Here is a 25767-nt window from a genome sequence, read left to right as displayed (position 1 = left end):
ATGTAAAATAAATAGTATAAATTATACAAAATAAACGTTTGTGTATGTGTTGTATATGTTATGGAAGTGTCCTTGCCACAGATCATCAATACTAAAACGCATACGAAAAATGCTTGTTCAAATAGGGTATATGTTCAACATGTTTAAAGGAAAATTTTGCAACTTTTTTTTAGATTTTGAACAACAATTTTGCGACTAATTTTATAAAAGATTTTTAGACTAATTTTTAACACTTTATGGCTTTGGAAATTAAATAATTTTGTAAATTAAACTGATAAAATCTGACATGTTTTATTATGACCCAAATAACTGACTTTTTCCACTTTGACCTAAAAACTGACTTTTAGCAATTTTTATTAAAAAAAACTGCCTTAATAAAAAATATTTAGCCTGACCCGTGGCAACCCTAAAAACAAGTTTAAGTTTTAATCAAAAGCCGGGATCAAAAAGAAAACAATAATCTATTCGATGCACCTATGGGCTCTTTCTTCGGTGCCGAATTATGCGACCTAATCGGACTATACGAATTAAGCAAGCTCGAACCTTTTTATAACATAAAAAAGATAGGCCTATATAGAGACGACGGCCTTGCCATTATCGAACGAAAAAACAACCAAGATAGAGAAAACAATAAAAATAGTCAAATACATTGGTTTTTAAATAACAATAGATACTGGTGGGACTATATGAAATTTTATAAATGTAACGTTAGACCTTGCAAACAATGAATTCAAACCCTATAAAAACGAGAACACAGAAATCAGGTACATTTACAAAAATTCCAACCACCCTAAAACTATAAAAAAGCTTACTGACAAGGGTGAAACTAAAGTATATAAAAAAAAAACAACGATACACAGTGGGCTGGCAAGTGGCCATTGACTATTTCTGCGACTAAACAGTTAAAGCAAGATTTTTATTTAATTGTTTAGAGCGGGGTTTCGTCTTTTAAAAACTGGGTTTATTTCTGTTCTGCTTAAAGTATACTAAAAGTTATGTAAGCTTAAATGTAGCCAAAGTTTGCTTTTTTTAAGTTTAAAAAAGCCTCAAAATATGCTTAAATTTTTGTCAAAATTAAGGTCTACATCTACTGTTAAAAAACACCTTAATACCTTTTAAACAAATACTTTTTTTTAAGTTTTTTTCATTTCTTTGGTTTAGTGTTAATTGAAAAATTCAAAATTCTTTGAATATTTCAATGTAAAAGTATATTATTTCTCATTTAAAAAATCTTCTATTCTCGTCGAAAATTCATTGATAATTTTCTGGCAATTTAGGGTATTCTTTAGGGCTAATTTTCTCAATTCGCCACCGTACAACCAACATAACTTTTTTTTTATTATTTAGTAAAAATGACAAGGATTTTATATACAAATTTACAGACAAATCTATCACGTGGAATATAACTATTTTTTAGGTTTTTACAAGTGATATTTCTCTTAAAAAATTTGATATAATATCCTTTCCCTGGTTTTTCACTATGACAAAAAAGACCATTTTGTATGTTCTAGAAGGTTCTTAATGTGTATAAATTCACTTACTTTTGTTTACAGATCATTTAAGCTCCAAGAATGATGAGAACCTTTAGTATTGGTCAAAACATGGTAGCTTAGCATATGTTTTAGTTATTGAGATAGTTTTTTTTTACTATTTTAGCAAATTTAAGGTTTTGTAGTACTGAAGTTATTATAGTAGTTTTTGTAAAAGTAGTGTTTTTATTTATGATACAAGATAGCAAGAGTATTGCATCTGATTAAAACTAATATATTTTTTGTAGATTTATTACTATAACTTATTTAAACCTAGCAGTAATATGGATAGTTTAACTAACATCGAAATATACGAACTGTTCAAAAACCACAAACCACAATTTCTAACTATGCCTAACTTTGACGCTGTTGCTGATGAAGTGATAGACAAGCTTGAACTTTCAAAATCTAGCAAATCTAAAGTTAAAGAAGATCTTGCTATTCAAAGAATACAAAACTATCCAAAAAAAAAACAATAAAAAATTACATAGCACAGATAGAAATATAGTCGAGAAAATAGTTATTGAAAAGTCTTCATATTCTAAATTTGGTAAAAAACTTCCCTTAGATGAAGCTGCTCCAAGAACGCAACGGAGACGCCTACTTTCATTTACTAGCACAACAACTGAAATTACCAGTGAAGAAGGCGTTAAACCACCAAAAATGTATGCTTTAGGATTGAAAAGTCAATGTTTACATGACAAGGCTGCAGCTGATGTTGGAAGAAAGTTAATTCAGCAGGAAGCCAAAGTTAGCAATAAAGTTAGCATGTCAACAGCACTTGCAATATTAATAGCTGGAAAAATGACTAAGAGAATGAATATTGATATTAGGCTGCTTCTTAAAAACGATGGTCATGACATCCTTCCAGTTTATGATAAACTTAACGAATATAGAAAGGAAAAAAGACCACCACTTGAAAAACTGCAAGATCCATACAAAGGTATTAAAGTTGATTATAAAAAAGCTTTAGAAAAGTCTGCCTACCAGTTGTTAAAAACAACAAATCTATCAAAGCTAGAAAATTTAGAAGAAATACATTTAAAAGTTCATGATGGCTTGGATGGAAGTGGTGGTGATTTATTTTCAATCAAAAAATAATGCTGACACTAGTAACATTATTTTGTACATGTTCAGATTTGAAAATGCAACAACAAAAGATGGTACAGTCATCTGGACTAACAAGAGGCATGGGTCAGCCTCTACTTGTCGTCCAGTTATGCTACTTCTTGGCAAAGAATCATATGACAACTGTGGGATTGTGAAAATTCTCCAAAAAGAAAGAAATTCACACAACTTTACCGTTACCTTGAACAAAAAACAAACTAATGTTTTTTTTGATGCTGAAATGACAATGGTGGATGGTAAGCTACACAGTTTGCTCACTGGTCTAGGAGGTGCCTTCTGTTGCCTTTGTAGTTATAGCAAGGAACAATGTTATACTTTAGATTATGTTAAAGCAGGATTTCCTGTTGATCGTTCTCTTGAACAAACAAAACAAATATGTGAAGAGAAATGGCACTTGCTTGAAAATCGAAAACCAAATGACTATAAGGTTAGACAGGGAGTAACTAAGGAACCAATTACAAATGAAGAGCACTTGACTTTACATCCGCTTCACAGTTACCTCAGAGTTTTCGGATGGATCTACAAAATATGTTATCATGCTGTAGCTGGACATTTAAATTGGTCAGAATCGAAGTTTGAAGGAATATCTAAAAGTCAAAGTGTAAATAATTTAATGGAGTCGAAAAGAAAAATTCAGAAATATGTAGAAGAAGAAATTAATGTTGCTCTTGAAAAACCGGATCCCACAGGCCATGGTGGAACTTCTACAACAGGTAACGTAGTCAAAACTTTGCTAAACACCAATAATAGGACTCTGCTGACGAAGCATATTTCTGATGTTAGTTTAAAAAAAAACATTGACAAAATTATTTTGTATGTTTCCATTATTTTATGCCTCATAAATTCTAACAGAAAGATTAATGTAGAGAAATACTCAGTTTTATGTCAAAAAACAATGATGCTGGCCATGTCGGTTAAATGGATTCGCTTTACACCAACTGCGCATACTGTTCTTGCACATAGTGCTGATCTAATTGACCAAAACAACGGTAGAGGTTTGCTAAACTACACCGAAAGTGGATTGGAAGCTAACAACAAGTTTCTAAGACAGTACAGAATGAACTTTTCAAGGAAAACTTCTCAGTATGAAAATTTAACAGATTGTTTAAATCGATTATGGGACAAGAGTGACTACGATGTTAACAACACTTTAGACAGACTGAATTGCACTTATTGTAAAGAAGTTGGACATACTGCGCGAAGTTGTTTGCAGCTAGATGAAAAAATTTCATCATGTAGTTCAGAATGGGAAACGTTGTTACATATGCTTTGTGATACTGAATAGAGTGTTTTATTTATTTTAGAAACTTAATTTCAAAGAAGTTTTTAAGAACTTACTGTTTGACTTATATTTTCTAGTAAATTTAAAGTACTTTTTTTTAATCACAGGCTAAATTATTTTGTTTTTTGCACTGTTTTGCAACGAATAAAAGTTTTTATTGTTCAAAATGTTTACGTTTTTTTTTTCTTTTGATAAACTAGTACAAATGTAACGTTATTAATAATACAAACTTTGATATACACAGAACAGCCTTAAATTAAAAATAAACTGTATTTAGAGTACAGTTTCACTTGGCTTGATATTGAAAATTCATTCATATTTAAACTAAAATGAGATTCAATGTGACTCTCTTGAGGTAGCCAATTATTATTTTCTTTTTTTTAAGTTTCTTTAAAGTTTTATTAAAAATTAAAATTTTAACTATTTTTTAAATAAAAACAAACATTAGTCATATTGAAACACTAAGTGTAACTTTAAATTGTATTATACTGCTTTTTATGACAGTTTTATGTCAATGGCCGCTTGATCCCCGTTTTCAGCCCACTGTGCGATAATATAAGCACATACCAAAACGCTTTAGACCAATAAAACTTTAAACAGAAATTAACTTAACCACAAGGTATAAACAAACAAACAAAAAAACTAAAGACTCTTTTCTAGAAAGATTTATTTTAATCCGCCATTTTGCGATTCAGTGAAGACAAAGATAGAAAAAAATATTTTAAATTAATAAATGAGCAATTTTTTAGAGAACAGCAGTCCAAACAATTTAATTAATGAAAACTATTGCAAGTTATCGTATAGTTGAATGTGTCAAATAAAAATGTTAATACAAAGGCACGACAAGAAAATTTTAAATAACATCGAAAAAACGGAAAATATTATTACAGAAACAAAAGTATCACTTTGCAATTGTTCTTATTTATTTAATTTAACAGACAGTTGTTCTTTAAAAAAAAAATTATTAGTTTAAATTATTTTTTTTCTATCTTTGTTTTCACTGACTTGCAAAATGGCGGATTAAAATAAATCTTTCTAGAAAAGAGTCTTTAGTTTTTAAATTATTTTAAACGAGTGAAGCATTGTTTTGACAGAAAAAAAATTAATAACTTAAAGTGATATTATTCTCCCTATGCATAAGTTAAGATGTTTTATTGTAACCTCAATAAGTAAAGTTAAACAATAAAAATAGCACATTTAAAACAAACATGTTAGTTACAGGATTGCCACTCATCTTTTCAAAATTTTTTCCAGGTTTTCCAAATTTCTTCCAGGTTTTTAAAAGTAAACATTTATGGGTCTGTTTATAGTCTTAAGTAAATTTCTATATAAGAAACTGTGTTAAATAGTACAAAAACATTTAAAAGATGCTGTAAAGTTACTTAAAATGTGTTTTTTAATAAAAATTGTTTTGGACATGACAAAAAAATCTTATTTATATAATAGATTTTTTGTGTCAAAATGAAATTTTAGTACTGAAAATGTTAAAATTATTAAAAATTCCAGATTTTTTGATCAAAATTCCAGTTTTTTTTTTCAAAATTTCTCAAATTCCAGGCTTTTTCAAGTTATTTTTGCCTAAATTGTCGAATTCCAGGTTTTTAAAGGTTTTTCCAGGTTTCCAGGTAATGTGGCAACCCTGTAGTTATATCTTTATTTAATTTATAGACTGTAATTCAATGCTTATGAATATACATCTTTTAAAAATGTAATGTTAATAAAATTAGAATCTTAGCTAATAAACTATCACAATCTTTTTTTGTAATCTACTGTAACTTAACAATTATGTAATAACAGAAATTGAAATGTTTTTTTTAACGATAACTGTTATTAAAAGTTACTTTTAGTTACAGTAAGTTACAAAAAAAATAATGACAAATTGTTAGTTTAGATTCTGAGTTTATTTTATTTATCAATTTATTAAAGAACAGTAAAAGTATTTTTTTAGATAGATATACAAAGTATATGTCTTGAACTAAAGTCTGTATTAATTTACATTTTAAAGACATTTTATTTCAATTTCATTCCTTCTTAAACATACCCAAACTAACATTTATTATATTTTGCTATAAGTAAGTATTTTTCTAGAATTGAAAATATTTTTTAATAAACAAAATATTTATTGCTCAGTGTCTTTATTCTAAAAAGTTGTGGAAGTTTCTTTCAATGGTTTTTACTAGTTTTTATATAAAAACTATATAGTAAGTTAATATGCACGTTACGCGTGCACAATCGGCTGAAAAGACTTCATGTACTAGTAGGCATACTCGTAAAAGTAATCCTGAGCTTAACAATTTGAACTGTCAAAACATAGAATTATCATGTAACCCTATTGAGCTACTCTAAAAAGAATTTAACACTAATAAAACATTACTAAAAAGCACTACACAAATCACTAACAAAACTAATCATTTACTTACAAATTCATAACCTATTAAATAAATTTTTAATAACAATATTTGCTGTATTTATTTAAATAGTAAAAACAAATAGTTTTAATTTATATTTAATAAAATAACCAAAGATTGAATGTTATCTAGATATGTTCAACATATTATTAAAGACATAGTTTAAAACTACATATAACTACGCATTGTTGACGTAAACTTGATATGTGAAGCTACTCAAGAGGTAACTGTAAATGATTTTACTACTACAACATGTTAGCCTGGACATAAAATAAGTACCGTAATGAGTCAGTTTAGTAATTTTATTAAAATACTTAACTAAGTGAACAATTTTTTGTCTGGTAGAATAATCTACTTGATTACGCAAAAATAAAATAAAATAAATTGTTAACTAAACTGTTTGTCTAAAAGTACTGAGTGGTATGTTATAACGTTTACAATAAACGTACATTAATTTTGTTTAATCTCTTCTACCATATACTACAAAATCTCATAAAATAAATATAATTCAAAATAATCGTCTCTAAATGTATATTTATTTTTAAATATTTTTATTAGACAATAAAAAATTTATCACATACAGTAGTTATAAATATCATAAAAAAGTCCCACCTTTATTAGTCTAAATAAAGTCCTGTTACTTAAACCATTTTTTAAAATCTTATCCATTGTCTCTTAGTAGAAAATAATTTTTACCAAGTTTTTTTAGTTTCCTGTGTTAGTGAGGGGAAAACATCAAATTACTTTCTCATAAATTTCAAGATTTTATAAAAATATTTATAAAATGATTATTTGATAAATAGTATACAAACTAGTTCTGATCAAATGAACATCTAAAAAATAAATGTAACGACACTCACTTGATATTAAATGGCGAGTAGACATTTTTCTTAGAAGCTGTAAGTTCTCTAATTCGACTCATGTGAGTAGAATATGATAAATGACAGCGGTTTCCAACAAAGATTACGTGATTTCTACCACTACACAACAAAGATATCAACCATCTGTAAGTTATTAGAAAACTAACTACTTGTTAAAAAGATAGTAAATTTTAATGTTACTGTACATAAAACTTGTCAATTTTTGAACTACATATCAAGCATAATAGTTTCATTATGAATTAGAATTGTAATACACTATTGGAATTATTAAAAAAATTTAGCCCTAACAAGATTTAAACTTTTTTTAACTAATGTTTAAATGCTGAATTAAATATTTTTCAGTTTGCTTCGTATGTTTTGTATGATTTTTAAAAAACCTTAAGCTATTTAATTCTGATTGAAAAACTAACTCATTGCAATATAACTAGATTTAGAGTAAACAAAATATCTTACAGCAAAAAAACATTTTATGTCGTCGATTAGACATTTTCAAAATTAACGACAGCTATCGTTAAGCTATATAAATTGTACCTCATTTTCAATAACTATCTAGAAGTTTTTCTATATATAGTTCCTTGTAGTTTAATACCACTAGAGTGTTTAGCTGAGTATAAGAAATAAATCTTGATTTATTTTTTAGTTCTACCACAAACTCTTCTAAAACTTTAATGAACAAATACATACTTTTTACACATTATCAAAACTGGCAAATATATTTTATTGTTTTGTTTTGAAATCAATTGTTTTTTACAACATTTTTCACTAAATCATGCGAAAACAAAACAAAAATTTGAATTTTTTTTTTGGAATTTATCAAAAAATACTTAAACCAACTTTTTTTCGCATATAAATTTTGAATAATTATTGGTTGATCTGACAAAACTACAAATTACAATTTGTTTGTTAAAATTTTGAATGTTTTCCATCGAAGTTACTTCAACACATTTCAAATCACTTCTGTCCAACATGCTACAAAAGAATGGTTTATGTTTTCTATTGTTTATAAATTCATTATATAAATACAGGGTTCGTACGCCAAATTTTGAAATTTTAGACTAAAAATTCTCGAATCATGCTGAATTAGATTGTTATTTTTTCTAATAATCCCTGAACGCGTTAATTGAAAACTACAATACTGGTAATGAATATAGTATTATGTACTCCAAACAAAAAAAAATCTCAAATTTCAAAGCATTATACTTTGGGTTTTGTAAGCAATATGATAAGTATAATGCTTTGAAATTTTAAACGCTAATAAAGAAAGAACTCACAACTTAATGGTTTATTAAATTCAAAAAAAACAAATACGTATTAAGAAAGAGAATCACAATTATATAATCTACTCAAAAAATATGTTATACAGTTTAAAAAAATAAATTATAAATATTTTAAACTGACATTCAATAATTTTTAAGAATTTGAACTAGCAAAAACTGGAAATTTATAAAATTTTCAAAAAAAAAATCTGATTTAGCCTGATTTGGCCTAACGCGTATGAACCTTGTAAATAGCTATCTGAAACTATTTATACATTTCGCTACTTTAAAAAAAAGTCAACTTTTTAATTAAGAAGTACTAAAAATAGTTTTTTATATTTAATAAACAAGTAAAAGGCTATATAAAAACTAAATGACAGTATTAGTTATTTTAATAGTTCTACTCTTGTTAATATAAGTCGATTTACATTACCTGATTTTGTTAATTGAAGCTTTTATGTATTTTATTTGTGATATAGTTGCAGTGCAAACTAAAACATTTGTGCCTGGAATTCCTTTCATAACTATATAATTTAACAAATCTCCAATCAAGCCAGCTTCTGATTCATTAGCATATTTTCCATCAAACAAATCTACCTCGTTGCCTTAGAAAATCAAATATATAAAAGTAGCGTGTTAAAAATAATGGCTAAGCTTTGCAAAATGAGGGAATAATATGATTAACCAAAATAGAAGATATGTAACAGTAAAATAAAAATAACATAAAAAAGTAAATTACGTTCAAAAAAAAAAAGAAATATCAGCAACATAGCAATTTGATTAAAGCATACTAAAATTATATTGTTTTAGATTTTTACCAGTCAAGTATTACTAAAATCTAAAGTTTAATGAACACACTGTTTATCTGAAAGCTTGTAAAGATTGGTTCTTAAATCTAAAGAAACAAGTTAAAATGTATAATTGCTTAAAATTTAAAATTGAGATTTATTTTATAAATATATAAAGTTGAGCTTAAGATTGAAATTATAACTAATCAAAATTTAAAGTTAATCGTTTGCTAATAAACATCCTAGCGAAATAAGTTCACTAGAATATATAATATTAACGAACTTAAACAGTACTCTTTATTTATTAAACTAACACATGTTTCTGTGTGTTAATAATGTAACACACTGCAACGGAGCTCTGTAATTAATAATTACTGTAAGGAAAGAATATAAGCTAAAGTAGGTGTATATATGTGTTTATTAAGAACAAGAATAAGTACTATAGATTACTGTAAATTAATGGTTAATAACACACACAATATACAATATTAAATCTAAATTATAATAAAGTAAAGTAGAAAATAAAATAACAAATAAAAATATAAAACATTTACATGGAAGTTATAGAAATACTGATTCATAAGACTAAACAGTAGTAAAACATTCGAAAAAATACTTGATAATTACGTCACAATATTATGTTCTAATATATTAACATTAAAAAAAGGTCATATACCTTGCATTGCAAGATATATAACTTACTCTTATCTTTGGAAAACAAACAGTCAGGCACTTTAATTCAAAAAATTTCTTTATTTACTTTTTGCATAAAATATAGATTACTATTATCTACGTCTGTTTACTTACAATAGATTACTTATTATGTATTTAAAATAATTGTAAAAAAAATAAATTAAAGTGCCTGACTGCTTTTTCATTCAAAACATAAGGAATAAACTATCTATCTTGCAATGCAAGGTAAATGACTTTTTTAAATCTTAATATATTAGAAAATAATGTATGACGTAATTATAATTAAAAAACTATAACCTCCTAGAGTAGACACACAGTGTTTCAAATGACACAAATTTTTTGTTATGCAAAAATAAAATTTTTGTGTTGATACGTTAGAAAACTAGTAATAATTTGTATTTCTAACTAAAAATTCTACTTTTTCGTGATTTATATTTTCTTTTAGCTTTAATAGCCATAAAATCTTAAAATTTTTGGTTTATAGTCTAAAACAACTTTTTTATACTTTTAAAATGTTATAAATTACATATTAGATAAAATTAACGTATGTTTATGATTTTAGGTTGTATAAGCCTAAGTCTAGTTTAGCGCGACTCTGGTCCACTGTGGGTCACTGATATTTTCACCTTATGATACACCCCTCTCACTAGTAAATATACTCAGCCGTTTAGAAATAATCCTTGAACGTGCTAATTGAAAAGTACTTGTTCGTAAGGAGGTTAATAAAACCTACTGAAAACAAAAACAGTCAAATCGCTTTAAGAAATTCAGAAATTTTCAATCATCCGTACCTGACGCCTACAAAACCTAAATGCATAAATACTGACAAATTTCCTACAAAACCTAAAACATTAAGAAAGTACTTTGAAATTTGATGATCTGATCAAAAAAAAACACATCCTTAATTTTTTTTTGGAAATTTAGAAATTGTTAAACATTTGAAGTGACAAAAACTGTTATCTATATTTAGTAAAATTAAGGCTATAAAAACCAAATGGTTTCAAAATAATAAATAAAAATTTATTAATCTGTAATGGAATATTAGTTTGATTATTAAATAATATTAAACCAGTCAACCGAAAAGCAAGTTTTCTTGATGTAGTGTTGAATAAAATTGAGAACGGAGAGAACCAACCACAGAGAGTGTGAGGAAATATTTGATTTGAGACCTTCAAAATGTAGTTCCAGAACTGAACTTAACTACTATTTATATTGTTTATTGTTAAGTTCTTTTTTGAACAATGTAGTTTGCTTACAAGGGTTTTATGGCTTAAATTTCAAGCAGTTAATTCTTATATTTATTCTTTCAAAAATTTATTTTACAAACTAAGTTTCGGTCAAAGACCTCGTCAGTGCTTAAATAAATCTAAAAAAAGATATGTGACAGTCATGGAAAATAGCATTTAAACAATTAAATTAAAATAAAACCAAATTATTACTGAAAATTTTTTACTTAAGAAACTAAACAAATCAAATTTTAATATTAAGACTGAGTTTTAGTAGAAGTTTAAATTTTCAGCTAAATTTTAAAATCAATATAACAACAATAATAATAATAATAATCAAAGCTGCATGTAGCTTTCTTTTTTCTTCTAGTTAAATTACAGAGTAAACATTGCTTAAGCAAAAAAGTAATTAATGAAGTGAGCTTAAAATTTTATTGAATTTAGTGTAGCTTATTTTAATCGTGACGTAATTTTTGAAAACTTGAACAATCTTGTGCTTTTAATAACTATTAAAATTTAAAATCCCGCTCAAATGCTTTATATGAAAGCTTATAGTTAAAATAAATTTTTACCTAAAAACAAAACAAGTTAAATTATGATACTAAGTTTGAATTTTTGGCAAAGTTTAAACTCTAGTTAAATTTAAAATCAAAGAACAACACAAATAATAATAGCAAAAAAAAAAACTATGTAGCTTTCTATTTTCTTCTAGTTGATTTTCAAAGTAAACATTGCTTAAATAAAAATAAGGTTAATAGTAATTTTAAGTTAAGATGCATTTTAATCAAGCTAAACTTTATTGTGACTTGAATATTGTAAATTTTAGTAATTTTGTGCTTGTAATAGTTACCAAAATTTGGAAATTTTGCTTGAATAATTTAGAAAAAAAAAAAACTTTTAACTTTAAGAAAATTATAGTTACAAAAATTAAAAAGCATGCACAAAACCTGTATTACGAGTAATTTAAGTTTTGAAGTGGAGTTTTCGGAAGTGCGGGCAGGAATAAAAGAGTTCGTACCGTTTGTTTAGATTATCCTTTCTGTCTGCTTTAGCGATCGCGACCTTTTCTAATATGCAAGTACTGCAAATGCTTTGTGGGTTTTTTGCTTTGCCAATGTGGTGGATAATTTCCCAATCTATTTTGTATTCAATGTTCTTATTTTTAAGCTTCCATATATACTTCGATATTTCTGTTCCGTTCTCTTTATAGTTTTTAAAGTCACTAATATGGTTGTACCATCTTTTTTTAAAAGTTCAACCCGTTGAGCCCAAATAGTTTTTTGTTTCGTTTTCCGATTTGATTGTCGCTTTATATACCACATTTTTAACTAAGCATTTATTCTTAAGGGGACATTTGTTTTTTGTTCGGCAGTTGCAAAGTGTTTCGTTTGGATCATCGTTTCTTGTTTTTAAGTATTTTCGACTGTGTTTTTGGATTAGTTTCTTATTTAGTCCGGTACATCACTAGCAAGAACCAATATAGGTAAAGCTTTTCTGCAACTAATAGATAAACATTTCAAAGAAGACCACAAGTTAAACAAAATAATAAACAGAAATAAATGTAAAATCTCATATAGCTGCATGAGCAATATTAAGAAACTAATCCAAAAACACAATCGAAAATACTTAAAAACAAGAAACGATGATCCAAACGAAACACTTTGCAACTGCCGAACAAAAAACAAATGTCCCCTTAAGAATAAATGCTTAGTTAAAAATGTGGTATATAAAGCGACAATCAAATCGGAAAACGAAACAAAAAACTATTTGGGCTCAACGGGTTGAACTTTTAAAAAAAGATGGTACAACCATATTAGTGACTTTAAAAACTATAAAGAGAACGGAACAGAAATATCGAAGTATATATGGAAGCTTAAAAATAAGAACATTGAATACAAAATAGATTGGGAAATTATCCACCATATTGGCAAAGCAAAAAACCCACAAAGCATTTGCAGTACTTGCATATTAGAAAAGGTCGCGATCGCTAAAGCAGACAGAAAGGATAATCTAAACAAACGGTACGAACTCTTTTATTCCTGCCCGCACTTCCGAAAACTCCACTTCAAAACTTAAGTTACCTGTAATACAGGTTTTGTGCATGCTTTTTAATTTTGTAACTATAATTTTCTTAAAGTTAAAAGTTTTTTTTTTCTAAATTATCCAAGCATAATTTTCAAATTTTTGTAACTATTACAAGCACAAAATTACTAAAATTTACAACATTCAAGTCACAATAAAGTTTAGCTTGATTAAAATGCATCTTAACTTAAAATTACTATTAACCTTATTTTTATTTAAGCAATGTTTACTTTGAAAATCAACTAGAAGAAAATAGAAAGCTACATAGTTTTTTTTTTTGCTATTATTATTTGTGTTGTTCTTTGATTTTAAATTTAACTAGAGTTTAAACTTTGCCAAAAATTCAAACTTAGTATCATAATTTAACTTGTTTTGTTTTTAGGTAAAAATTTATTTTAACTATAAGCTTTCATATAAAGCATTTGAGCGGGATTTTAAATTTTAATAGCGATTAAAAGCACAAGATTGTTCAAGTTTTCAATAATTACGTCAAAATTAAAATAAGCTACACTAGATTCAATGAAGTTTTAAGCTCACTTCATTAATTACTTTTTTGCTTAAGCAATGTTTACTCTGTAAATTAACTAGAAGAAAAAGGAAAGCTACATGCAGCTTTGATTATTATTATTATTATTGTTGTTGATTTAAAATTTAGCTAAAAATTTAAACTTCTACTAAAACTCAGTCTTAATATTAAAATTTGATTTGTTTAGTTTCTTAAGTAAAAAAATTTTCAGTAATAATTTGGTTTTATTTTAATATAATTGTTTAAATGCTATTTTCCATGACTGTCACATATATTTTTTTAGATTTATTTAAGCACTGACGAGGTCTTTGACCGAAACTTAGTTTGTAAAATAAATTTTTGAAAGAATAAATATATTACTTCTCCTCCAGCAGTTGAGATCTCTCTATTTGTTTTCTTAAAACCAAAACATATAACAGCAGTTAATTCTTATTCCAATTTTAAATTTCTTAAAATATATTATCTTAGAGTTAATTCATGTGTGAAGGTTTTGACACAATTTAAAGTATCTTTCTAAAGTATGATGTTCTTTATATTATTGTTAGATTGCGTATTTGTTCTTTAATATAAAGTATAACCACTAATTGTCAAACCTAGTTTATATAGAATAACATTTATTAGCCTTCTTAAGTATTATTTAGTTTTAATTATGTTTAAGTTTTACTATTGTTAATACTTGAGTGTATAGTATACTATAACTAAAAAGTCTCTTAATTTAAGTAACCTACAATCCTTATAGGTTTACAAATATACTCAAAAAAGAAAACAGATTCTAACTCATTAAAAAATTAGAGAATTTCAATCATTTGAACTGACAAAAACTGATATGTTAAATTTTTAAGCAAACTGATTTAGCTTGACGCCTATGAAACCTGACTGAAAACAAACTTACATTCAGCTAAGAAGTTATATACAAAAAAATATATGCATATAGAACACACAAACTCTGATCTCTTTTATATCAAATGCTACTATAAACTTTATAAAGCTATAAATATGTATAAATATAATTATACGTGGGACGTTAGATAACAATATTCAAAGTAAGACTTACTTGTAAAGATTAAGGTACTTCAAATGCCTAAAAATAACTATTCTAATTAAACTGAAACTCCGATACAATAAGTTACCACCAAACAATAAATGAAACTAATGAATAAATTTCTTTTTAAATTTTATTTAATTTTTATAGTCAGACGAAATAAAAAGCACTAAAAACTGAATTTTTTATTCGACGTCTGTTTTTTAAACGATAAAAATGTGAACTTATTAAATTTTATACAAATGTTTTCCTTTTTTTACGTTGCAAAATTGAAAATATATAATCTTTAAAAATTGCTTCCGATAAAAGATTATTATATTTTCAATGCATCTATAGCAGGGGTCGGCAATACGTGGCCTGCGAGCATTTTTTCATATTTAATTGGATGCGTCTTGCAAAAGGTAATTATGTGGCCCGCGAGCATGTTGATCTGGCACACTAAAAAACTAATTATTAGTTGATTTTTTGGTTAAAGTTCTGTTTTTTAAATTATTCCATATTTGTTTCATTATATAAAATACTCTACTATTTTTACAGCTTAAACTTAAAAAGCAAAAAAAAACAGATTGTACATTTATGAGTTTTTCTTTACAGTAGAAACATCAGGGTCTTTCCTGCTTCTATTGGTCTTAAGTTTATGTTAAAATACTTTTCATCTTTTTTGGGCTACTCTTGGATTTTGTAAGTTATTAAATTAGTACTTATTGAATAACTTTATCTAATGCACATTTTAGTAGTTTTCAAGGTAATCTTAACCTTTGCACAGTATTTAAATAAAAAGACTTTAGAATAAAAAGTTTTATCAAGTTATTAAACATTTTGTAAGGAGTATATTAAAGTAATAAAAAGAGATTGATAAGGACAATTGAAAAAAATGACCTAAAATTACAGTCTAAGCTCGTTTGTTTCGTGCTAGTAGGTGATAGTTAAATAGTTAAATTACTAAGTATGAAATTAAAAGTTAATTAGACAGATAGTGAGTTAATTAAGACAAAAATCGCAATTTTATCTTTTAATAATAAGCCCTATAAGCATATATAAGTTAGACTCAAGTATTAGACTGATTAAAACTAAAAAACTTTAAATGTTTGACTAAACATAAAACTGCAGCACCGAACATGACTCAAATTCGAAATTTGGCCCCCGATTACCTCCAGCCTGCCGACCCCTGATCTACATTCTAAACTAGCTTAGAAAATATATTGGTTTGATCTAATATTTTAAATATAACGTAAATTGTAAACAATTACGTAGTATTAACCTAAATAATAATAAAAGTGCAAATAAACTATCTTATTAATTACCAGGTTTCATTTGGAAAAAGTCTTGACATGTCAAACATTAATAAAAAGTAATAAATAATAGAGTACTAACCTGAAGACTCATAAATGCAAAAACAGGGAATCTCTTGAACTAATCTTTTAAATTTTTTTGTAATCTCTCCATTTTTTAATACATTATTATTGAAAACGATGTTAAGTAAGGCAGTAATTTTCGGGTTGAACTTGTATTGAGTAGTAAGCTTTATGTGATAACTGGCTTCATTTTTCATGAGTCTGTAGAATTTTTATAAAGACTAACTAATGTCTACAACATCGAGAAGAACTATTCACGCAGTTTTTTTACGAATTCAACTATAACTCAGCTCTTGATACTAACAGTTTACCTGATTTGTGTCGGTCTGATATGTTAGTCTGCTTAGGGTTAATTGTTGGTATCTGGCGTTGCGTGCTCAGTAACTAACCTCGACAGTCATATGCTGACAAAGGTATGGATTTCTTGCTGCTAGCACTCATACTCATAAATCAGTGATAAGTGCTACTAATCGTGTTAATGAATGTGTATTACAATTAAACGTACTCTACAAGAGGCCTAATATAATCTAGCCTATAAATAAGTAGTAAGTAAACAAATACGAATTAACACTCAACATTTATTTTTCAATGTAACAATCTACGATCTTAGAAAAGAAACTAAGTGACTTGCTAAATGAAAATTAGTGATGTTGTCAAGAATATAAATCAATGCTCAATAACAAATAATGCTTAGTAAGCGACTCTAAAATACGTCCGAAACATAATAATAAGTAGTGCTCGAAAACTAAGCACATACGCCTACACCTAAATGCTTGACCTTACGAAAAACACATTAACGTTAACTCACACTTATTCTTTTTCGCGGTGATTTTAATACCGTTTCTGCGTTTTTCGGGTGTATTATAAATTCCTTCTAACGAGACATAACAGATATGCTTACACAACAATAGACAAAATAGTAATCTATATAAGTCAAACATCATTAAAAACAATTTATGCAAAATTATTATTTTTTAAATATACGTTTTTTGTGTTAATTTTTCTACTGTTGTATATTTAACTTTTTTATATTGTTATTAAATACATCGATATATTTCATTATTTTTTTATGGAACAATTTTTTGTTTAAAGGCTGCATTGAAAATTAAGCTTAATGTAAATGTATCCTTTTAATAACAAAGCAAAATTAAGTGTGATTATATATCGTTTACCATCTATTTTCGAAAGTAAACATTTAAAAATGAACTTTTATTTTACTTAAATTAACATCACCAAATAAATGAGGGATTCAACATTTTTGGTTTCGCCCAGAAAAAAAAACTTAATTATTTCAAGTCATATATTATTTGCATACAGACAATCATATGTCTAATAAAGTAATAAAATCAGTTAAGCTATTATAAGTAATTTAAAGTATAGAATTTGTTTAGTAAACAAAAAGCTAATAAGTTGTTAACTCATTGATTAGACGGAGACTTTGAATATATGAAAAACTAGATGTTGAATCAGCGTTACTAATATTTGATGCAAAAAAAAATAGCGCGAGTGAATATACTTTAGCCTGAGTTTATTTTCCAATCTCCAACTATTTTTTTGCCATAGGCGCAGCTGTATTTAAAAGTGAACAGAAAAGTTTTTGAAATAAACATTTCTTATTACTTTTTCATGTTTTGTTTTTCATTGATATAATTAGGTTAATATGTCATGCAACTATAGAAAAAAATTTGAAAAAGTTACTTTCTATTTTTAAAAGAGATAAAATTAAGTTGGTTACATAACTATTCCATTTATAACAATTGAAATTTTGACAGTTTAATTTTTATAAAAAGTTATAAAGGGCCACATTTCAAAAAATTAACTAAACGAAAATTTAATAAAAATCTGCAGTTAACTCTAATGAACTAGTTTGTAATGGTTATTCTTTTTTTTTTCATATTTAAAAAAAGTATAATACTTATATAATAGTTATAAAACTTTTAAAACATCTATTATACATATCTCGAAAAATATTTAAAGTTGAAAAAAAAAATAATAGTTAATAGAGGTAAACTTTAAATATAAAATGCAAATATTATAATATTGAAAAAAAAAGTATTTAAAAAAAGATAATTCACAATAACTAATAATTACTAGAATTTTAATAGTTGTGCATCCAAATATATTACCTACATACTGTGCACACATTTTTCTAATGTTAACCCACTGATAATGGCTTAAATATTTATTATGTTAATATCAATAAAACAGGACTGTATATAAATACTTATATTCATCATGTTTAAAAACGCCTAAAAATACCTTCCTTATACTTAAGTAGAGCCGCCCAAAGTTGATTTTTTTAGCTTATAAATACAACAAACACTGTAAAAATACTATAAAATACCAATACTATAAAACTCACTAAACTCAAACTCACTTTTATCTCAAAAAAACTAGTCTGAGTTTTTAAAACAATACCAAACTAGCCTGAGTCAGCCTATAATTGTCAAATAATCTCAAAAAAAATCAAGCTTGACTGAGTTAGTTTCAGTGTGTGGTAGGGACGTAGTAGCTCAAAAAAGTTACAAATCTGCAAAAATTAAAACATATGAAATAGCGCGTGATAACGTCCTAGCGGGAACACAGCAATTTAAACAACCTCTAATATTATTGAATTTTATATGAAAGTATGCTAATACTTAAAAAAATGAATGTATGAGTGATAACTGTATACAAAGCGATTTACGTTGCTCCACACCCCCTATGTTTCTTTATGTTTTGCCACATGTGCAAACCCAAAATAATTTCATTGAAAATAAGTATAAGAAAATCACAATCTAACTCAAAAACAGTTATATTATTAACGAGCATAAATTTATTTTTATAGTAATTTTTCAAAAAACATTAAACTTTAATGTCACTTATTTTCCCTATCCTAAAAGCTATCTAAAATTTTTATTTTAGAGAACGCACCTTTGTCTTTAATTTGAAAAAAAAATGGTTTGGGGTTTGAATTATTTCATTGGGTCCCTCCAAAAATAAAGGTTTTTTTTTTTCATTATGATCGCCTTAGAACCAAAAATAAATATTATTTTTTTTTTTTTTTTTTTTTACCTTAGTTTGCATGTTATTTAAATTCTTAAATGTATGTTTTATAAATAATTTTAATATCTTTTACGATTTGGCCTCAATCAAGGACCGGATTTGCTAAAACTTAAAAACATCAACAAACAGTTTTAGCAAATCCGGTCCTTGATTGAGGCCAAATCGTAAAAGATATTAACATTATTTATAAAACAAACATTTAAGGATTTTAATAACATGCAAACTAAGGGAAAAAACATAAAATAAAATAAATATAATTTATTTTTGGTTCTAAGGCGATCATAATGAAACTTAAAAACATCAACAAACAGTTTTAGCAAATCCGCTCCTTGATTGAGGCCAAATCGTAAAAGATATTTACATTATTTATAAAACAAACATTTTACAATTTTAATAACATGCAAACTAAGGGAAAAAAATGAAAAAATAAAATAATATTTATTTTTAGTTCTAAGGCGATCATAATGAAACTTAAAAACATCAACAAACAGTTTTAGCAAATCCGCTCCTTGATTGAGGCCAAATCGTAAAAGATATTAACATTGTTTATAAAACAAACATTTTAGAATTTTAATAACATGCAAACTAAGGGAAAAAAATTAAAATAAAATAAATATTATTTATTTTTGGTTCTAAGGCGATCATAATGAAACTTAAAAACATCAACAAACAGTTTTAGCAAATCCGCTCCTTGATTGAGGCCAAATCGTAAAAGATATTAACATTATTTATAAAACAAACATTTTAGAATTTAAATAACATGAAAACTAAGGGAAAAAATATAAAAAAATAAAATAATATTTATTTTTGGTTCTAAGGGGATCATAATGAAACTTAAAAACATCAACAAACAGTTTTAGCAAATCCGCTCCTTGACTGAGGCCAAATCGTAAAAGATATTAACATTGTTTATAAAACAAACATTTTAAAATTTAAATAACATGCAAACTAAGGAAAAAATAAAAAATAAAATAATATTTACTTTTGTTTCTAAGGCGATCATAATGAAAAAAAAAACCTTTATTTTTGGAGGGACCCCATGAAATAATTCAAACCCCAAACCAATTTTTTTTTTAATTAAAGACAAAGGTGCGTTCTCTAAAATAAAAATTTTAGATAGCTTTTAAGATAACGAAAATAATTGACATTAAAGTTTTATGTTTTTAGAAGAAATTACTATAAAAATAACTTTATGCTCGTATATTATTAACTGTACAACTTTCGGAGTTTTTGTCGAAATTTTCAAAATCGAACATTTAAAGTAGTCAATAGAAACAACACTAAATTTTAAATTAAATGAAATCTTTAACGATCTAAATGTATACAATATACAATTTAGATGCATCAAATTCGTTTAATTTCTACGACACTAAAAGTGCTAAAGTGTACATATATGTCAAAATTATCTCTCAGTAGTGTAAAACTAAGTATAAATGAATACTAAGAAAATAAGAAAGCAGAGCCTTTTTTAAGCTTAAGAATTGAAACAAAAGCAAGTTTTTTCACACAAAAGTATACGTTTCTGCAGATTAGCACAAACGTACCAAGCTACATTCCTGGTGTGTGGTAACCCTTTAACTTTAAAAAACTTTAATAAGTCAACAAAGTTATATAACAGTAGTAAAAAACGAAACTTGGCTTTTCTTTTTATTTCTAAATCGCTTAGTTGAATGCAAAAGAAATCAAACATTACAACTTTTTTTATTGAAATATATATAATTAAGTGGGTCAGTAACAAAAGAGTAAATTAAGAATAAAAAAAGATTTAATCAAAACTTTGTATAAGCGAAATTGGTAGTTTGTAATACCTATTAAAAAATGTAGTATCTTGTAAATCTGAACTGAACGTGTCAACCAACATAATGACGTTTTGTACCCTATATCTTGCCAATACGGCACTTGATTGAAGCTCTGACATAGACTCACAGCCATCAAATACAACCAGCTGTTAAAACGGAAAGTTAGTAAACAAAAATCTTCTAAAACATAGTTTTATGATTATGTGTCTAACTAGCACTTCTGTTCGAGACATGTTATGCTAAATAAGTGTATGTTGAATCTTCAAAAACTACGAAATTTATAAAATTTGCTTGTTTATGATAATTGTTTGAGGGCAACGGGTCAAATATGCACGGAGGGACGGTTTTGCACGAGAGTAAAAAATAAATAAAAACATAATTTCTTTTCGGTACTAACTTTGAATAAAATTTTGAGACAAGAATTCATTTTGCAGTTTATTTTATTTTTTGTGAACTTAAAATTTTTCAATCTACCCTTTTCAAAAGTTGTAGATAACTAAATGGATATTTGTAAAATAGTAAACTTAATAAAATTGTAAGGTTATGCGTCGTAATAGGTAAATAAAATTATATGTACTATGCAATGCTGTTATAAAGTTGTTTAACAAAATTTATTTGAACAACTTTATAATAGCATTGCATAGTACATATAATTTTATTTACTTATTATGACGCATAATCTTACAATTTTATCAAGTTTACTATTTTACAAAAATCTATTTAGTTATCTACAAGAACTCTTGAAAAGGGTAGATTGAAAAATTTTAAGTTCACAAAAAATAAAATAAACTGCAAAATGAATTCTTGTCGCAAATTTTTATCTAAATAAAAACACTAAAAAAAAAGAAGACCGACCGACCGACCGACCGAGGGTAAGGGGTAACAGTGATAGTAAAATTAATGATAAAAAATTACTGATAAAAACAAAAAAAACAATAAAAATTAAAATAAAAAAAATTAAACTAATTATGAAGAAAAAAAGTTACCGACCGAGGGTAAGGGGTAAAAGCGATAGTAAAAAAAATAATTATTAAACAAAAAAGTTTAAATCAATAAATTTTTTTTATTTAAATCAACCCGTGCTTATCGTTCAAAAGTGACCCGTCGTGCAAAAGCGTCTGCGTGCAAAAGTGACTCTCGTGCAAAAGAGTCCCTTCGTGCATATTTAACTCCTACCCATATTTGAGTAATATCTCAACTAATATCGTTTTGTTTTGAAACATTCAAACTTCTTACGACGCAAATAAAAAAACACGTTAAATATTGATATTATGAGGTATTCAAATAAAAAAGACTACATTTTGTAGATTTTGATCACGAAGTAAAATGTATATTTGTTTTTTGCTTAAAAATATTCCTTATTTTATTTGACTTTTACTATTCCTAATCATATTCTAATTTAGTAAAAGAAAAAAAAATCACTAGAGAAAAGTAATACTATAATTCTGTAAAAAAATAATTAAAACCATAAAATATAAAAATAATCAAAAAATAAAACAAAAATTAACAGTTTTTAAAGTAAGTTCTTTAGATGAAAGCAGTGTTTTAAGAACAGTTTAAAATGCTCTTCAAATTTGAGGTTACCTAATAAGCTATATAATTTATTACTAAAATTATATTTCTACTTGAAATTTGTATGTAGTGAGCATATTTGAAAAAACTTCGTCAATCGATGCAATGACTGCAAAAGCGTTATGAAGCAATTTCTTCGTTAGTCCACTTATCAGTTGATCAATACTGGTTTCTAAATAACTGTTATAAGTTTAAACTTTCTGTTAAAAAGAAATAAATAGGGTGTTGAAACAATATTCGACCTTTTACACTAAACTAATAAATTCGATTGTCTTTTAGAAATTTGTTTTTATTTATAAATTAAAAATATTTAGGTTAGCGCTTGCCTTGAAACTACTTTTAAATAAAAAGCTTGAAAAACAATAAAAAATTCAAATTGTGCAACTTTTATTTAAAATTCACTTACTGTTTTATTGAAGACTTTGTTGTTTTCTCCAACAATTCCTATAAAAAAATATTTTCTTCTTTTAGTACAAAATTTAATTAAGTTAAAAATACTTCAAAGTATTTATTATTATAAAAGCTTATAGAGATTAGATAACCAGGAAGTTGGCATTCAATTTAAAGTTTATTAATATAGAAAACTTCTCACGAATAACCTTTAAGATTCTTATATTTTGAGAAGCTCCACCACTTGAATTGAATGAAAAAGGCAGTAAATCAGCTGGAATGTCTCGTAAATTACCGAATAACAGAAATTCCTTAATTTGTTTTTTCAATAATGATGCTACATTATTTGCCTAGAAAACATGATCCTTATTTATTATCATATTGTAAGACCTTAACTCTAATTGTTTGTTTTGAATAAGCATCCATAAAACGTAAGTAATAAAATCACTAAAATATTTGAAAAGACTGTACAAGGTGTTTAAAAATGCGAAAGTATTTACAACATTAAAGCTTGTATTTAACAGAAATTTTAAATATAGTTTGACTAAAAACTATTTAAGTTATGAAGAATTGAAAATAGAAGTATTATGAACTAATGAAGACTTTAATGACTGACTTTAACGTTAAACTTTTAGCTTGTATATGACTATTGTTCATTAAAAAATTATAGTAAAGAATTAGAAATTAAAGGTTTCAATAGCTTTAGAATCTTCTTATTATAAAACGACGTGCCTAAAATTAATGAAATAAAAAATTTAAGAGGTGAAAATGTACACTGTACAGCAATTGCGTCTTACATTTTATAAACTGAAAAGATAAATAAAATACTTTATTTATAAGAGGGTTTTATTTTAACGGTATTAAAAATAATGTGTTTTTTCTACATTTTACTTGCGTCTTTTTAACATTTTTAAACGAATTATGTTATTGTTAAAATAAGAATGTACGTAAGAATTTTTTTTCTATATAATTAAGACATTTTTTCGAAATTTGTAGTTGACTTGGAGCTGTTGTGGTGAGTTTAATATCTAAAAAGAAAAAAAAAAAGCAGTGCTGTAAATGTCTTGAATTTCACATATCTAGTTTTTGTTTGAACCAATTACGCCACTATTTTTGTTACTGTTCATTTATAATTATACTTTATATTATATACAATTTTACTGTAGTTTTAGTTTTTATCATAATCTCCCACGAAAAGTTTTGAAACTTTTAGTTAAAATATTCAGTTATATATTATTATTATTTTAGTAATATAAAACGACTGCTTTACTTAAGAGCGCGCAGTTCAAAATATCCTCTTTAACTACTATAAAACTTATACCTATTATCACGTCGCAATTAAATTTATTTAAAATCAATTTCAGCTGGGTAAAAACGAGCATTTTTTGTTACGGAAACTTATAATCTTTCAGTGTTATAAATTCAACATTCATTATTCAAAGTTTAATAAATAACCAAAACAGAGTCAATAAACAACGTTATTAGTGGTACGTATTCTAAAAATATTTTCTTTTTTTTTCAGGGGGTTCACAGGAAACAGGAAACCAGTCAAAACACGCCCCTGCATTGTAGTATTTATTTTTTTACAGAACCCAGTTGAAGTGTGTTGATTCGTTAACACACAGAAACATATGTTGGTACAACAAAGGAAGATTACTGTATAATTTGTTTTTATTAATGTTCCAGTGAACTTGTTTCACTAGGATCTTTTGTTAGCAAACGATTAAATCTATATTTTGAACAGTTAGAAACCACAAATCATCATTCAACAATATTAACAAAAGACATACAACAGAGCTGGCGAACTACATTTGGAATTTAGAAGATAACAATACAGACTACAAAATTTAATGGAAAATATTAAACAGGACAAAATAAAAATTCTATACTTAATTCGGCTGCAAACTTTTCAATTTTGAAAATATAGAAATTAATAAATCAGACAATAACATAACACTAAACAAGAAAAGCGAAAGACAAAATATATGCATTCATTAACAAAAATACTTTTAGCAAAATAAAAACCAACTAAATATTAAGCCGCAAACACGAATTGTTTAAAATATTTCTCTAACAGTTTTAAACATTATATATATATAACCTATTCCAACCTTTCAAAAATGAATAAATTAAGAAGTTCAGCGTATTTTTTCAAACTCAGCTTACTGTACAATAAACTCTATCTATTATTACTACGTCACAATCATTATAAAAACTTTTGAATAGTTTGGTTTTGGTACTGGTTTTAACTAAAAATTTAAACATAAGTCACTCATTTTAAACAGGTTTATTAATTAATTTCGTTTAGCTCTTCATCAGAATAAACTTGCTAAAAACTGGTGCTAATATTGTGTAAAATTAGTTATAAACAGCAATTTTAAAATACCTAGCTAAAAAGTGTTACGTCATAAAGCATAAAAGTATGTTTAAAATATTTAAATTAGAGTTGAATTATACTTAGCTGACTTGAAGTTGTTTGTAAAACAAAACTGTTAAAACAAAAACATTTAAGATAGTAGAATTTTTACCTGATACATAATCAAATAAAATACAAAAATTACGTTACAAAAATACGACAATAAACGACAACAATAATGCTTATTATTATAAAATTTTAAATTGTAAGAATCTCTTTGTTTGCAAATTTTTAGCTCACGAGTTCTAATAAACAAAGATTCTAGAACTGAGAGATGGTAAGTGTTTCTCGCTCTAGATAGAATTTTGAATCTACTATCCAGGTAGTTCTCAGCACAAACAGGGTTGTT

At 26.1% G+C, this 25767-nt stretch overlaps 1 protein-coding gene across 1 annotated transcript in view; it reads right to left on the bottom strand.

Moving 5' to 3' along the window:
* Positions 1-25767, bottom strand: part of LOC145834850 (uncharacterized) — a 40084-nt gene that overhangs the window by 4952 nt on the left and 9365 nt on the right. Inside the window, exons 2-9 of the mRNA XM_082942368.1 lie at positions 23212-23352; positions 23019-23056; positions 22666-22792; positions 21050-21186; positions 16216-16397; positions 8918-9089; positions 8063-8197; positions 7208-7351 (exon numbers count right to left, since the gene is read on the bottom strand). Coding sequence (XP_082798494.1) covers positions 7208-7351; positions 8063-8197; positions 8918-9089; positions 16216-16397; positions 21050-21186; positions 22666-22689 — 794 coding nt within the window. The 5' untranslated portion in view covers positions 22690-22792; positions 23019-23056; positions 23212-23352. The remainder of the gene's footprint in view (positions 1-7207; positions 7352-8062; positions 8198-8917; positions 9090-16215; positions 16398-21049; positions 21187-22665; positions 22793-23018; positions 23057-23211; positions 23353-25767) is intronic.

The sequence above is a fragment of the Thalia democratica genome, chromosome 4 (genome assembly GCF_965202585.1).
Source record: "Thalia democratica chromosome 4, ktThaDemo2.hap1.1, whole genome shotgun sequence".
NCBI lineage: Eukaryota > Metazoa > Chordata > Thaliacea > Salpida > Salpidae > Thalia > Thalia democratica.
This window is presented reverse-complemented; position numbering and strand designations above follow the sequence as displayed.